The 16,279-nt window shown below is 37.2% G+C and overlaps 1 protein-coding gene across 5 annotated transcripts in view; it reads left to right on the top strand.

The window, feature by feature from the left end:
* The window catches only part of TRPC4 (transient receptor potential cation channel subfamily C member 4), a 131,526-nt gene extending 115,903 nt beyond the window's left edge, over positions 1 to 15,623 (top strand). For all 5 annotated transcript variants that reach the window (XM_063391977.1, XM_063391975.1, XM_063391974.1 and 2 more), the window contains 6 exons: positions 320 to 633; positions 2,305 to 2,500; positions 4,152 to 4,346; positions 12,345 to 12,386; positions 14,153 to 14,242; positions 14,537 to 15,623. In XM_063391977.1, the coding sequence (XP_063248047.1) occupies positions 320 to 633; positions 2,305 to 2,500; positions 4,152 to 4,346; positions 12,345 to 12,386; positions 14,153 to 14,242; positions 14,537 to 15,253 (1,554 nt within the window). In that variant the 3' untranslated portion in view covers positions 15,254 to 15,623. The remainder of the gene's footprint in view (positions 1 to 319; positions 634 to 2,304; positions 2,501 to 4,151; positions 4,347 to 12,344; positions 12,387 to 14,152; positions 14,243 to 14,536) is intronic.
* Positions 15,624 to 16,279: the final 656 nt, after the last annotated feature.

The raw sequence follows: 16,279 nt of genomic DNA, 5'->3' as shown, positions 1-16,279 counted from the left end.
CTTACTCAGTAATTGAATTTTTTCTTCCTACTTGCCAGAGTTTTTGTGAGTTTCTATCCATAATTGTCAGCCCTGCACATTTGTTCAAAGAAATAATTTACCTCCTTGTACAGCTGGAATCTTCTATAATTCTAAAAATCAAGGTCCTCAAAATTGTTCCTTTTGCAGTGTCAGAATTTTTAAACTGTGAAATTTTTTGCTGTGGTTAAAATTTATTGTGATATCTGCAAATTAATTGACCAGTGTCTAAAGAAACTGACATGCTTATTTATGCACTATGAAACAGAGGAGTAATTTCTTCCCTTCTGCTTGTTTTCAGTATAGTGGGTTAGTTCCACGGGAGAGCTGGGACATGTGGCATCCAACCCTGGTGGCCGAGGCCCTGTTTGCAATCGCAAACATCTTTAGCTCCCTGCGCTTGATCTCATTATTCACTGCAAATTCTCACCTGGGACCTCTGCAGATATCTCTAGGAAGAATGTTGCTGGACATTTTGAAGTTTCTCTTCATATACTGCCTTGTGCTGCTCGCTTTTGCAAATGGGTTGAACCAGCTGTACTTCTACTATGAGACAAATGAACCTGGCAACTGCAAAGGAATACGATGTGAAAAGCAGAATAATGCATTTTCAACGTAAGTAGCAATTTATTTCTATCCTCCCCCTATCCCTAAATATTTTAACCACTTAGATGCTGTTTACAGAAAACCTCTGTTTTCTGTTAGTATTACAGTGGTGTCCTGACAAATACATCTAATATTACTCTAATAATGATAATAATAAAAAAAACCCCTAAATTTTCGTCACTCTAATAATGTTCACCTCATACCACAGTGAAGTTTGTAAAACTCAAGATATCTCAAAAGATAAAAGGTAAAATAGACATAAGAGGAAGATAAATGGAATTAGAAGTTGCATAAGGTCACCAGTTCAGACCTTGCTCATCCAGGCAGCTGTCACTCTGCATTTCTTCCAGGTCTACCTGTTGGCATTAAATAAGTCTGATGTTCTAAAACATGAGGATTCCTTGCAAATGTGATAGGCTGTAAACAAACATGCAGTCCAAGATTCTACTGATTCTACTGCATACAATCAAATTTCTAATTTCTGTTGTAAACTGTTTCTTTTTCTTTCAATTTAAAATCATTTTTGCTTCTTTATAGTTTTTAGTTCATCTATAGTACCAAAACACTACCAAATGAACACTAGTTCTCTTGTCTTTTACCTTCCAACCTGAATCAAGCTACTGCTATAAATGTCCATTCCCTGTTAACTTCTGTGTATCTAGGCAGTTTTTAAAAATATATTTATTATCAATGGCTTCCTTCTTAGAGGAAATGATTTTATAAAAATAGCAGCCTTTATATCATCTTAATCAAGCAACTTTTCTCAGGCACAGCATATTTATGTTGTATATTAATAACACCTATGCAGGTCTAAACTTTGTGTGATCTGAACAGAAAAGCACACAGAAATTTTTCAGAGCTCAGCACTGAGGGAAGGAATCTTCATCTGGGAAACAGTGGGGAGTACTGGAACTAGTGTCAGAAGGTGTCATGGCAAACTGTGATGCTTTATGTGCTCCATACTTTCAAGGAAAAAAGCCTGACCAGGACCATTCTTATGCCATCACAGTGTAGCTGAACACAGAACAAAAGGGAAAATTTTTCAATCTATCAAGCTGTAGAGGATTGTTTTTTAAAGTTCACCATTGTTACTAGCTTTCTAGCTGTTGTAAAAACTTATCTAAGGGAATATCATATGCTTTAGGTATAAAAACACAAATTTCTTTTGAGAGCAGCATGTTTGTCTTTTTTGTGTCTCCCTTCTTTATAAAAACTATGCTAATGATAATAATGTCTTTCTAATTATTCAACTCCTTTTAGCTCAGTGGCTCTCAACAAACCAGAATTGCATAATATGAGGATACCATACTTCTTTCAACATCCTGGCAAAACACAGTCTACCCCTTATGGTTAAAGCAAAGGGTCAAAACAGTTCAAAAGAAGGTGTCCAACATAAGATCTCTGAAACTATATTTATCCCTCTGAAGTTTGAACAAAACTTTCAAGCAAAATCTGCCTTTTGCTTGCAGGCATTTTTATAGATTCTGTATTGTATATCTAGAGGCCCAGATTTGAAACACTAGGCCATTTTATCACTAGAAAGATATTTCTGTGTTGGCTGTACTGTGATAAGTGTCATTCGTCTCAGTCAGGTGAAGAACTTTTGTGTGTGTGGGGAGAAACTGAACAATCTAAAACTGTGTTGTTATACAGCTATTCCTTGTGGGTTTTGTTTTTCAGGTTATTTGAAACGCTGCAGTCATTATTCTGGTCTATATTTGGACTCATCAATCTTTATGTGACCAATGTGAAAGCAAGGCATGAATTCACTGAATTTGTTGGGGCCACCATGTTTGGTACCTATAATGTAATATCTCTGGTTGTTCTACTCAACATGTTAATAGCCATGATGAATAATTCTTACCAACTCATTGCTGTAAGTTTTTCCTTATTTTTAGATCATTTATAATATATACCCTCTCTCTGTTCCTACATTCAATTTTTCTGTCAGTAAAACATTTCACCAACAGGACATTGGGTCAAATATAGCAATTTACTCTAATTCTTTTGCGCTGCTCTGGAAGGACAAAGAAACCAGACCCAAGCTGGACTGGGTAGAGAGAAATTGCCCCACAGCACCAAATGAGGAAGAGGTGACCCTGATGAAGAAGCCAGCTCGTGGGTTGAGAAGGGTGTCCTGATGCTTCTGGCAAGTGATGTGGGCTGCAGCCCTGCCCAAGCTGCACTGTGCAGGACCTATTCTTAGAAAAAGACTGCCCAGGATTGTTCTGTCACTGCTTCATTTTTAACACATTATCTTTATTAGCATTTGAAAGGCTGCTATTTATTTTTTTAATCTGACATGGATATACAGTTAACAGAATTGGGGACCCATGTTACAAGGACAGTAGCTGTTCCAACAAAAGGTCATGTCTTCTCATTCAACAGTTTCCTGTTTCCTCCTTTAATAAAAACTGTCTTTACCCTTACCAGAGCTATTGGCATAGTTTTATTTCTAAACTGTCTATTGAGACTAAGAAAATTTATTGATCATATGATAATTCAAATATGATCATGCAGAAAGCAAACAAAAGAAAGCTTCACAGTCTTAAGATTTTAAAATGTGGCGTTTTTTTCCATTTTGGAAATTACAAGAGTTTCTATAAAAGAAAAACTTTTGTAGAAACAAAAGTTGTACAAAAAGTTATACAAACACCTGTGTTTGTATAAGTCTAATTGTCAGAGTCTAGTGAATCATATCACAACATAGTACCACTCACCAAAACTTGGGCTGTAGATAGTATACTTGTACTGCTACAACTTCTAAATTGTTGCTTTTGTTACTGTATGGCCAGGGCTAGACCTGTAGCTGAAGTTCTTGTCTATCCAAATCTAACATTAGTGATTTAAACCTCTTGTTCAGCTGCTAGGATTTAGATATCTTTCCATGGCCTTTAGCTTTAATTTTCCCAAAATTTTAAGAATTATGCAATACTATATAGGTTCCAAAAGAAATAAAATTGCTAATAAAAATAAAAAAATCCACCCCACAAGCTATCACAAATATAGAATTCTGAAGTAGCAGAGGAAAACATATACTTGACTAAATAGTTTTAGTAGCCTCATGATTTGTTGGATAAACTATTTGTGAATTTTGGGGACTGGTAATTCCTAAGAAAATGCATGAGCCTTACTGACTAGTTGAAGCTGCTGCAGAGCAACATATCTAGCAGAATAATGGTGAGCTGCTATTATAATAAAATGTTTCTTCCAGAAATGTACTACTGCTTTGCTTGTAATTACCTTTTCTGGTTTTTTTGAGAGATTTTCCATAATCTAACAGCTTGTAACAGTGAAAAGAGTGCTTGTAAGTAGAGATATACTTTACATCTCCTTACTGAGGTAAAGCAGCTTAGCTTTCCTTTCTGTTAAAGACTTTCTGTCAAAAGATGGCAGTATTTTAACAAGACAATTCATTAGTATTTCAAGGTTGTTCTAGTTTTAGTTTTTTCAGATTTTTTCAGAGGTTTATTTTGCCTCCTTAATTACAGCAACATCCATGCTGATGATGTGCTTCTTGTGTGCAGGATCATGCAGACATTGAGTGGAAGTTTGCTCGAACAAAGCTCTGGATGAGTTACTTTGAAGAAGGAGGAACTCTACCCACTCCTTTTAATGTCATACCAAGCCCAAAGTCTTTGTGGTATCTGATCAGATGGTTATGGAGACACCTTTGCAAGAAAAAAATTAGAAGAAAGCCTGAAAGTTTTGGAACAATAGGGGTAAGTTATGTGGTTTACTCTGCCTGTAGTCCTCCTCTTTGCTACATGGATAACTTTTTCTCAGCCTTATGGAGTGTCTGAACTGTCAAATAATAGGCATATTAGTTAGAGAATAATTCCAGCAAAGAATGTTTACTTTTTACGTTCATGTCAATGTACTTGAAGAGAAAGCATCATCATATCCCTGTACAATGATGGTATGAACCATGACTGTGCTTCATCTACAGATAGTACAAGAAAGATTAAGAGCAATAAAAAATACAAGAGATCAAATGTGTATACTTGTCTGCCAGTGTCAGAATTGCTGGTTGCTAATCCCTAGCTCAAGTGTCACAGTTCAGGTTTAATTGAACACCATGAACCAGAGACTCATGTATGAAGGATTCATCATGGGATATTCTCTTTGTCTTTGTCTCTCTACATGTAATGAAATGAGTTTACCATAAAAGCATCCTTACCAAAAGCTGTTCCCATTAAAAAAATATTTTGAAAGCTAACAGCATTTACTTGGACTTGTTTTCTTGAATTTAAAGGTAGAGTTATTTAAGAATCAGATTCTGAAATTATACCATATTTTGATACTGTTGATTAGCAGTGACATTTCTAGGAAAAAAATGAAGGGAAAAGACACAAAAGGCAAGCAAGAATAGTCCTGCATCTGGATTCAGCCTGTGTAATATCTCAGCCACTTACTTTCTCTGGTAGCTGCAGTGGGTTAAGCAGATTTGAATTTTTCCCTCCTACTTCATCTGCTTGAGATACCTCAGTCAGCAACACAATTTTTCTATCCTGTCAGTGTAAATAATCAGGCAACATCCTAACCCACCAACAACTAACTCTCTCATTATATTTTCTTCATTTCCCATGAGCAAGTCAGTATCTCAATAACTAAACTTAATTTAGCCAGCACTAGCATGCAGAGCTATTTGGGATAAGATGTGGACAATGACATTTTCTCTATACCATAGGGATTTGATGAAAATAAATGTTTCAAGTCTGTTAGGAACTCAGATAGCCAAGCATAAAGTGAAAGTATGAGAGTCAAATGTGGGTAAGGGGGAAAAGACAGAGGTATAGCTCTTGTGCCATTGATTCTTATAAAAAACCCTTCCATCCATTTCAAAGAAGTCAGGGGGTATGATACAATTCTTTGATGACCATTACTATAGCAACCTTTTCTTTGTATTTCTTCCCCATTTCTTGAGAAGTGAGAAATAAGTCTTTCCTACATATTCTGCTGTCATATCCTGGAATGCAGCTTTATCTCTAGATGTACTTGGAGGAACAAGTTCACAGGCATGTACAGATATATGGTAAAGAGGAAAAGTGACATATGAAACTAATTCACAATGACTATGTTGATAAATGGATTTTGTCCTCTTTGTAGAAAGCTTCAGATCAGGCTTATTGTAATATACTGATATTGTTGTCCAGTATCTAAATTGTGAAAGCAAAATTGTTTCACTTAGCTGTCATATTTGTACATATAGGAAAGAAACAGCCAGGAAAAGAAGATAACAAATGTGGCAGTGACATTGGAACAAACCAGTAATGGACTACAAGAAACATACACTGAAAAAAATTTAAGAAAGACTAACATTGATTCATATAGAAATTTTAAAAAGAACATGAACTAGCATGAATAGTGAATAAGAGTCAAACATCTCTGTAATATAGGAAGTGAAAAAAGTAAATGCAAAGACCAACAGAAGGAGAAAGTATGAGATGTTAGAAAGAAACAGTCAAGAGAGAGAGTGATGTACTTGTGTGTGGGAGAGTGGGCAATGCTTCTAGGCATTTGTTAAACATTTGGTAGGGATGATTAGCTAGTGTAAACTGAGAGAATGATATTAAAATTAATGGTATGATGCCAGTGTATAGCAGAGTGTTGATTAACACAATATTCCTTTTTGACTAAGACAGATACAGAATACCCTTATACATCCCAGCTAAAACTTCAGGACAAAATTTCTTGTCAGACCTTCCATCTGGCATAAGGAAACATTTTTTCCTTTTTCTTACCCTCTCAAACTGCAGATTTGCAATAAACTCCTTCGTGGACGAGTGAAATAATAAAGAAAGATACGGAGTGCTCCCAGTCCTATGCTGAAGGGCATGATGAGGAAGGGGATTCAGAAAGATCATCTCTACTTCCTTCACCTGCCTTCTGCTAGGGTACATAAATACCACCTCCAAGAAACCCACATCTTAAGTATGGGAAAACTGGTGCAGCAAAGGGTCAAAGGGTAGGGAGTCTATGCACCAAGCTGCTTGAGAATTTTTCTCAATAGAATTTCCTTTTTCTTTTTAAGTTAAAATCCCCAAAAATCTCTAAGCACCAAACTTTTTAATTGTTATATTTCAGTTTCAAATAAGCTTTTGTTGGGAAAGACTTTTCAGCTTCAGGATGAAATTTCTCTTTCAAGAAAGGAGCAGGTGCCATTTAAAGCAAACATCTTGGGCTGAGAAGACCCAGATTTACTTCTGTTCTCCAGTGGATATGTAATTATTTACCCCAAGCATAAAAGCTATGACAACAGAAATGTCCTTCACAAGATCTTTAAGATACAGCAGGGTCTAAAGTGCTTTCTTGGGAGAACAGAAGAGAAGGAGCTGAACCTTCCTTATGATTTGAGTGTGAACCACTAGTTACTGAACTGTTTGGGAGTGGAGGACATCAGTGAGGGAGAGATGTGGAACATTTTTAATTGATTTCTGTAATTTTTTTATTATTATTTGAAAGTGGAATCCCTAAAGCCTGTGGGACAGTAGGGCCATATCCATCACTGGTTTCCCCTGCAGAATAGATTCTTAGTTGGAATTAGAGCCAAAACCCCTCTGAAGCAGAGAGCTTATCAGCAGAGCCATCACAGCAACCACAGTACCAGCTGCTTGCAAAAAGTGAAAGGCTGTGGCTGACCAGGCAGATTCAGCCCACCACATAGGTATCTTATAAACTACAAAGTTCTTCAGCTAATTCCTCAGCATAACATAAGTCCCATTAGTTATGTGAATTTGGAACATTTTGCAGATTCCAGACCCAGTTATTCAACCAAGCTCTAAATGGAGTAAGATGTGCATATGTACTCTGTGCTCTGATTTCCACATTGGATAGATGTAAACCACCAGATAGGTGCTGTTAACTGGACATCCTCCAAGAGGTTAAATCATCAGTCAACAAATGGCACACCACGGTGATCTCACAGTTTGTTCTGAGGGAGTGCACTTCTTTCTGGTTTTGATAAACTTCCCATCACCCACAGCTCAGCCTTGATTTCCCAGCACTTTTTCAATTGTCCCAACAAGCTACATCACAAAATTAAATTTAGAACCTCTATGCCCTTTCAACCAAAAGTTAATGAAGAGTTTTCTCTGCCTTTTGTTCAAGGATCTCAGATTACTTCAGCACACTTGTATATCCCCTGTAATAACTTTGGCCTCTGAGCTTTGTTGGGATCTACTTCTTCTCACTGAAGCCTGTGTTATAAACTCTGTCTCCTTCCCTACAGCCAGGACTGGGGGAGAAAAAAATACTATAACAGGATTTTCTTATATTGGCTATATGCATGGATGGATGGATGCCATCCTTGTCTGTAAGGCAGAACTCAGATTTCAAAACATTCTGTTCTGAAATCTCTAAATGTTAACTTTCCTATTAGGAAGCACTAATCAGTAGTGACGTTCCATGGTGTTTTCCAGTAGAAAAAGCAATCGTGTGCATCCAAAGAGTGAGTCAGTGCTAGAGGATACAAAATAGATGACAGACAGAAAGGAGCTGGCAAGGATTATGCATGATCTCTGCAAAAAGTTCTCAGTAACAAAAAAGCCAGAAATCATGAGCTAGGACTGAGTCAAGGATCAAATCGAGTGTGTCAATAATCCACTGTAAAATTTATGTATGTGTGCACTTGAGAGTTCAGTATATGCAGTCAGAATGCGTAAAAAATGAGTTCAGGGTCAGGATAGTTTACAGCACACATTCTAGTGAAACAATTTATCTGGCCCATGGGAAGAAGAGAAATGCCAGTAAAAATAAGTGTGACACGGTTGCTTGGGAGAATCATCTACACTGCTGTTTACAACAAAACTATCATGGCAAGAACACAGTCTGTAGCGGTGTGAGGTGCCTCTGAAAAAAAGCCAGTTAATTTGCTTCTCTTTGGATGTCAGTTCTGTGCTTCTTCTGTCCTTTGTTGTAGTGGGAGAGCTGAAGCAGTGCGTGGTGAAGTTAAGGGGAGGTTTTTCAAGGGAGAGGCTTTTTCTCCAAATCAACACAGTGCCCAGCTTTGCTGATGGCAGCTTCTCTAGCCACAGCTTCAGCTGAAGGAAGGCCTGGATGGTACATGTGATTTACCAATATTTCAGCTCTGCTATGAATCAGACAGAGCTCTCCTACCATTCAGAATTCAACACATTTTTATATTCTGTCATTTTGACACATCCCAGGTATGCAGCATTTTCTTCAGCTATTATCAGCTGTCTCCTGCACTTAAAGTTCTGAAATAAATGCACGCTTGTGTGCTGCTCTTTACATATATCTACATCATATATACCTATATCTAAATCTATATCTATCAGCTCTATTAATTTTGTTAGCTCACGTTTGCAAAAGCCAGATTAGTAATATAATTCTATTAATTAGGCTGAGGTTTTTCTGACTGCATAAAGCTTATGAGTGTGTCAAGGCTAATCCTACTGACCATCTGAAATCCATTGCTATTTCAGAAAAAAAAGAAGATATATGGGGAAAGAAATCCTAGTCCCAACAGAACAAATGGTACTGTTTTCATCAAATTACATTCTATTTTATGCCTGATCAGTCAACAAAAAGTGTTTTACCTATAATTCTAAGTATTTCAGAAGTGAAAATGGAAAAGATAACTTCAGATTTGTTTTTTATTTTTGTATCTGATGTTTAGATAAACAGTTACCTCTTTTCTAACTATCCAGATTTTTATGCCATTTTCCAAGCAACCTACATGATTTTATTATCATTTGTCACAGAAAATCTCCTCTTCCCTACTCCTATTCTTTTTTCACTCAGTGGAAAATGATGCAATTTTTAAGTCAGTATAAGCATTTTGTATTTTCTCTGTAATATATGTTATTGAAAGTTGAGTAAAGAAATAACACTTTCCATCTGGCATGGAAATCAATATTCTGGAGTGTTCCTTGTATAGCCAAGAATCATTTCATGGAGAAGCCTCTCTGCCAACACAGCTGAGTTTTAAACCTTTAAAGGTGATGCTTCTATTCAAGATGAGGACTATAAATCACAACTCCAGACAATAGTTCCATTTTCTGGACCTTTATCACTAAGCAGTTTAAGGTCAAATGCAGGCATTGAATTTGTATTCCTCCATTATAAAAGATATATTTTTTAATAAAACATATCAAAATAAGTAATAAAATTTTATTACATTTTTGACAGCTAAAGAGATCTTTTTTCCAAACAGTGAAAATTACTAGGAATGACATAAACAGGAAGATTAAAATAGTTATCACTACTAGTGGAGCTACTGTTAAAGCTTCCTAAAGGATATTAGTGCCCTCTTTTGGAAAGTGACAACAACATCCCCCTCAACTTCATTATTGTATTCAACATGCATAACCCTGTTTCCCACCCTGTTGCTATTTTTAGTCATATTAAACTCTCATCCCTTTGCCTTCTTCAGGCACATAGAACAATGGTTACTTGAAACAAATTTTGAACCATAAATTAGACTATAACTGAGTAGAGAAAAGCAGGCCAGCTGAGAACTAAATAAGGACAATATGAATGTTAATGACATTTTATTTCTAGTGAATAGCCTGGTTTTCAGATGTGTTTGGGCAAAGATTCATTCTGCTTTCAAAAGGAAGCAAAAGATGATTAGGAACTGGAGATGCAACCGGAACATTTAAATGGGAGATAGAGAAATGTTTGGTGATAATAAATTTGAAAGGTTACATGTATGTGTAATTTCCAGTGGAGTAAGTATGTAACTGTGCATGAAAAGATATAATTAAATAATCTCCTTTCAGTTTCTTGGTGGTATGGATTGAAAACAATTCAGTGCAGTAGAACTGCTCTGACACATTATTACACAAATCTTTTCATAGTTATCCCAAACTGTACCTGTTGGCATTACATTAAGTGGAAAAGCCACAGCCTCTGATAAGTGTTATCTAGGTGGTTCTTGTTACAGGTACAGTATTAAACCTATGCATTTATTTCACATTTCACTGTAAAAGAAAGCAGAGCAGACAGCAGCTGCAGGGAGTATTGTGCAAGGCAAGAATCAGCTTTTTTTGCTTAGGAGTTTTTCACTTTACCTGAAGTGTGTTTCAATTATACCCTAAATACTCACCCTTCACCTGTGAGTCAGATCTATTGTTGAGAGCTCTCTTAGCCACGGACTCCCTTGATGCTCTCTCAGCAGAATGAAACATCTCCACCGTGTGGTCAGCTGCAAGAAAGCTGAGATTTTTTTCTAAAAAGCAGCTAAAAGTTCGGGTGTTGTGCGGGTATGAGCCTTCCCACAGCTGCATTGTCCCCTCCAGCCTTGGTGATGAGCAAGCTTGCCCATCCCTCCATCCTTAAACACAAGAAATATCCATTTTCTCTGTGACAAGGCATAGATGGAGAAACACAGTCTGGAAAAATACTGAAGAAAGCATTCTCATGTACAAATCCCAACCCCACAGTGTCTGTTCAGACAGAATAGGAAATAAATTTTTCCCCCTTTCTATTATTTTTTGCTAGCCCAACCTGATAAATTGCATGAGTCAAATTAGTTGCAAACAAGAAATCAACCCAGAAGTGTAATCTGATTCCAAGTACAAGGAAAAGGTTCATCCCTTTTTTCACATTAAAAAAGAAAAAAAAAAAAAAACCAAAAAAAACCACCAAAAAACACCAACTTGATGTTCCTGCCTTACTATACAACTGAGGTCAATTTTAACAAGTCCCTTGGATGTTCTTTCACTTTGTTTTAAGCTGCTATTAAGTTTTCTGTTTTGTAGAAATACAATCAGTGGTCAGACACATTATTTTCTTGTCAGCAGCAGATATGAGAACCAAGTAAAATCTATGTTTCTTTCACCAGTTAGGGGTAATTAAGCTAGAGGATGGGGATATGTTTTCTCATTAAGCAATTGAGGACAAAATAAATTCAAGGGAAAAAATAATTTAGGCCTTCTTTTCCCATCTTTTTCTGGGCAGCCCTTAGATATGGCAGTATAGTCTAAAACAGCACCTGCTTGAAACCCGGGCTATTCTTTTATCCTACTACACTTTCTTTTGCTGCTTCTCTTCAGAGTTACTGTCCCTTTTACCCTCCCTCCCTATCAGCACCAAACTGTGTTGAAAGCTGTTTCTTTCTTCCATATACTTCTCTATGACTAAGTGTTTTTACAGAGAACTGAGGGGGTTCTTTCTGATTAATACAGTTTTATAGTGCAGGTTTTGGTTAGCTTTATCTTAAATGAGACATTAGGAGCCATAGCAAGTGGCTTTATGAACCCCACTGTGCTGATGATTTTCCATACAGAATTTCCCTTCCTGTAACTCATGTCCATTGACTCCTTTTCTTTCTCTGTGTACCTTCAAGAGAAATCTAACTTGGCATGGGTCCAGCTTTTGTCAATTCAGTAAAACACGCTTCAGTCTGTGCAAGTGAGTGACACGATCCATTGTTCCACTCCTATCTCAGTTCACTGACCGTGGGGCTCTGCAACCTGTGACCTGGCTGCCCCACCACGTCCATCCTGATGCAGGAACAAAAGCATTTTGACCAGAATGTCGCAAATCCACTTTGCCTTCCCCACAGCAGCCTTCTCCTTTCTGTAAAGTAAATGATAGGCTTTTTTCAAACACTGTCATTTTTCAACAGATTCTGAACCTTTTCTCTCAGCTTGCTAGGTACCATAAAATGCACAGGCCTGCTGTTTTCTATGGTTAAGTATTTTACTTCCAGACAGGGATTAATTTTTTTTTAATTTCTTTCTATTTTTCAGAGACGTGCAGCTGACAATTTGAGGAGACATCATCAGTACCAGGTACAGGTCTATGTTTATTCTTTGGGCAATTGTTTTTCTATGCCTTTGGAATGTCTTTAAAAGAAAAATGAAATGAAAGAATTTCCTGAGAAAATGGAAAAGGAAAATAAAAGTGAAAAACCATAAAATCTGTACTTATTTCCTCTTCAGCAAACAAGCTTAGTATTTTTGGTGCTCAAACAAAAGAATTTGAGACTATCTTTGTCTTCTTTTTGGAGCAAAAGGACATTTTATAGAGCAATAACACAATATCCAGTATTTTTCCCATTGTAACATAGATTGCCTTTTGAAAAAGCAAATTCCCATCTGCCAGGAATCATCAGGACCATATGTGCAGCAAACTGACATGCTCCATCAGAACCTGGTCTTTATCTCTCCAGCTTTAGCCCTCATAGACAACTTTCTTAATAACCCCTCTGGCTAGAACCCCTGTAAGCAATTCTTTTTCATCCTTCCTTCTTCAGCTTCTACTTTTTTTTAGATTATTATTTCACAATGAATGATTCTCAGCTTTATTTTGAATTTTTGTCATATTAAAAGGGCTGCAAGTTAAACAAGGTGTGAGCTGTAGGCTTGGTAGTTAATGAATCCCATATGGGAAATAACTAGGTAAGCTGGGACTTTTCCAACCTGAAGAAGAGGCAGCTGTGGGAAGGACAACCGGGATCTATAAAATCGTGAGGAAGGTGAACACAGAGCAGTAGTTTGCCATTTATCTGCAAACTGAATACCACACATGTACTGCTTTAGTGAGGCTGTTCAGGCAGCCTATGGGGGAAGTGATTATTCTCCTCCAGCCCTCACCTGTGAGACCGTATCTGGGGCAGTGTGTCATGTCTGGGCCCCACTACAGGAGAGATGTTAACAAACTGGAAGGGATCCAGCAAGGGCCCACCAAGATGGTTAGAGAACTGTCATACAAGAAGCTCAGATTTCAGCCTGGAGTAGGGTGGGGGAAATATAACTGCTGCCCTAAATCACATAGTGGATGGCTAGAGAGAAGGAGCCAGATTTTTCTTCGAGGTACAGCACAAAAGACAAAATGGACACAAGCTGAAGGAAGGGAAATTCTGTAAGGTAAGGAGAATTATCTTCACAATAAGGGTAATAAAGAATTGGAAAATGTTGCTCAGGGAGGCTGCAGTATCTTCACCCTTGGAGATATTTAGCACTTGACTAGGCATTGCCCTGAGATGACTCAGACAGCCTCCAGGTATCTCTTTCTATCTAAATAATTTCTAGGATTCTTAGAAGACAACAATGGAAACTACCAGACTGAAGGTTAAAAATAAAACCCCAACCATACTGTAGAATTCATTGGCAGAGGATTTCTGAATGCTGAAAGTTTACATTAGTTCCAAATGCATAAGAAAACCTGTCACAGCCAATTAAACCTCGAACTGTCATTTTTGTTCAGAGAGTCACTGCATCTCACAGCACAGGAGGCTTGAGAGGGAATAGCTGGAAATAAAGTTGTACCACCACACCAGACTTGGTCTCCTCATGAGACATCAGCAACTGCTCGCTGCCAGGCTGGATATTACTGGCAGGAGACATACCCTGGGGTCTAACCCAACATATCCCTTCTCAGGATAAGAGATGTATTAGTAGTTTCCATTAAAAGGCAAGACAAATTTTCAAACAGACCTAAGCTTTGTATAGTTTTTGTCATGCTCCTAAAGCATGAAAAAGCCCAAGCAGAGCCTGTGGAGTGTAGGTTTACTAACTAATACCAAGAAAGCTAACACAATACTTTATATTTTTAGGAAGTTATGAGAAATCTGGTTAAAAGGTATGTTGCAGCAATGATAAGAGATGCCAAAACTGAGGAAGGATTGACAGAAGAAAATTTTAAGGTATGTGTTTATTTTTATGTTTATAGGTGTTTTAGTAATTTAGTAAGATATTTTAAGACCGTGAAGCGTATTTCTTACACTCAGTTATTCAGGTAGCACATAAATTGCTTCCTAGAGCAAGGTCTTCAACCTTGAAGGTGCCAGGTATGCCAACATCCAGACAGTAAAGTTTATTACTGACACCAGCATAAGCCCTTTTTTTTTCCCTTTTCTTTATATTTTCTTTTTTATTTCAAAAGGAAAGTCAAATTGGCTTTGATGTTCTGATGTTTCATCTTCCTTCCTAATTTTAAGGAGTTAAAACAAGATATTTCCAGCTTTCGCTTTGAAGTTCTGGGTTTGTTAAAAGGAAGCAAGCTGTCTAATTTGCAGACTGCAAAGATGAGCAAAGACACTGCCTCTCTGTCAGAAAACGAAGAAAATAGTGAGAGTGAAGGAAACAAGAAAGGAAAGAAGAAACCCTTCAGCCTTTTTGATATAACAACGATGATTCACCCACGATCGGCCAATATTGCCTCTGAAGGACATAATGTGAGCAATGGCTCAGCAATGATGGTGTCAGAGTCCACTCAGGAGAAACAAAAGCGTGTGAATTTTGTAACAGACATAAAAAATTTTGGGTTGTTTCACAGACAGTCAAAAACAAACCCTGTGGAGCAGAGCACAAATAAAATATACACCGTTTCTGAAGAAGTTTCCCGTCAACAGGCAGAAGAAAAATGTGAGAAAACTGATGAACTGGAAGAGGGAGAATTGATCATGAACTGTGAATTAAACTTCCAAACTCCTGGCAAAAAATGCATGTTAGCCGAGTCACAAAATACCAGTGAGTCTTTGGATTCACAGGAAGAGGGAGGTATTTGTGCTTCAGAAACAGAGAAAATGGAGTTGCAGAACTCAGAACCTGCCGCTCCACAGGATCCACTGGACAAGGCTTTGGACATCAACATTGACTCTTATGGGAAACAGGAAACAATTGTTCAGGGTGACTATGTGATAACAAGGTTGTGACGCTTACAGGAGGAAGCATTTACAAATATATATATTTTGCATAGCGCTTTTGGGGGGGAATGTTTTAAGAATTATACTAGCTAATTCAGAATTACTCTTTAGAATACTCAACTGTGGCACATGATCTTGTAACATAGTAGTCAAGAGAAAGAAAATATGAGGACCTTCTGTTTTGTAGCCTGCTTTAGCTTTCACGATTTGTTTTACATTTTTTAATAAATGGAAGCATCTTGTATTCTTGTACTGTTGCAATAACCCACAGAAACTTTTTAGCTATCTTTTTCAATTACAACAAATGGAATTTCTCTCATATGATAGTTGACTCCTATGATAAATATTTTTCTATGCAAATAAAAAGTAGCTTAAGAGACTTGTAAGCTTTTATTTAACTTTGTAGGTTCTTAGAAGATTCTGTGCACCATAATAATCATATGTGGCTTCTGCCAGCATAATTCATGTCACGTTATTAGAATCATTTATTTAAATTGCTAGAAACTTGTGTCAAAATCTATACAGAATCAGAAGATAAATTGTATTCTTTTATTTATTGAAGGAATATGAATACCTGTAAATTATGAAAAATAGGTCTATTTGATTATTTAATTACAACTTTTCCGTTACAGCAAGAGGGGTATGGCTATCCTGATACCATAGTTAGAAATGCATTTGCAAGTTCTGAAGACTGTAGAAATGCTTCTTCTTGGAAAAGAAATATCTGTGGCTTACTAAAAATTGATGATGGATTACTCCCCAAGAATCCTTTATCACCACAGATACTGCTTCTTCAACCAATCATTTTTCCTCATGTGGACAACCTATGCACTTTAGTATTCAGCTGCTTACTAGCTTCTGCCTTCACAATACACCTGCATTTGCTAAGGGAAAGATGCTTCAGGAATAAACAAGCATACAATGATTCCCCTGAGTACTTGAATAAATACGGCAAGTTGTTGAGAAGTTTTAAAAGGGCACGCCTTAAGTGAGTTTCTTTGACAATTTTACAGTTTGGAGGAACCTGATGGGATG

This window comes from Prinia subflava, chromosome 3, assembly GCF_021018805.1.
Source record: "Prinia subflava isolate CZ2003 ecotype Zambia chromosome 3, Cam_Psub_1.2, whole genome shotgun sequence".
Classification (NCBI taxonomy): Eukaryota; Metazoa; Chordata; class Aves; order Passeriformes; family Cisticolidae; genus Prinia; species Prinia subflava.
Note: the sequence above shows the minus strand (reverse complement) of the source record. Positions and strands in the feature narration are given on the sequence as shown.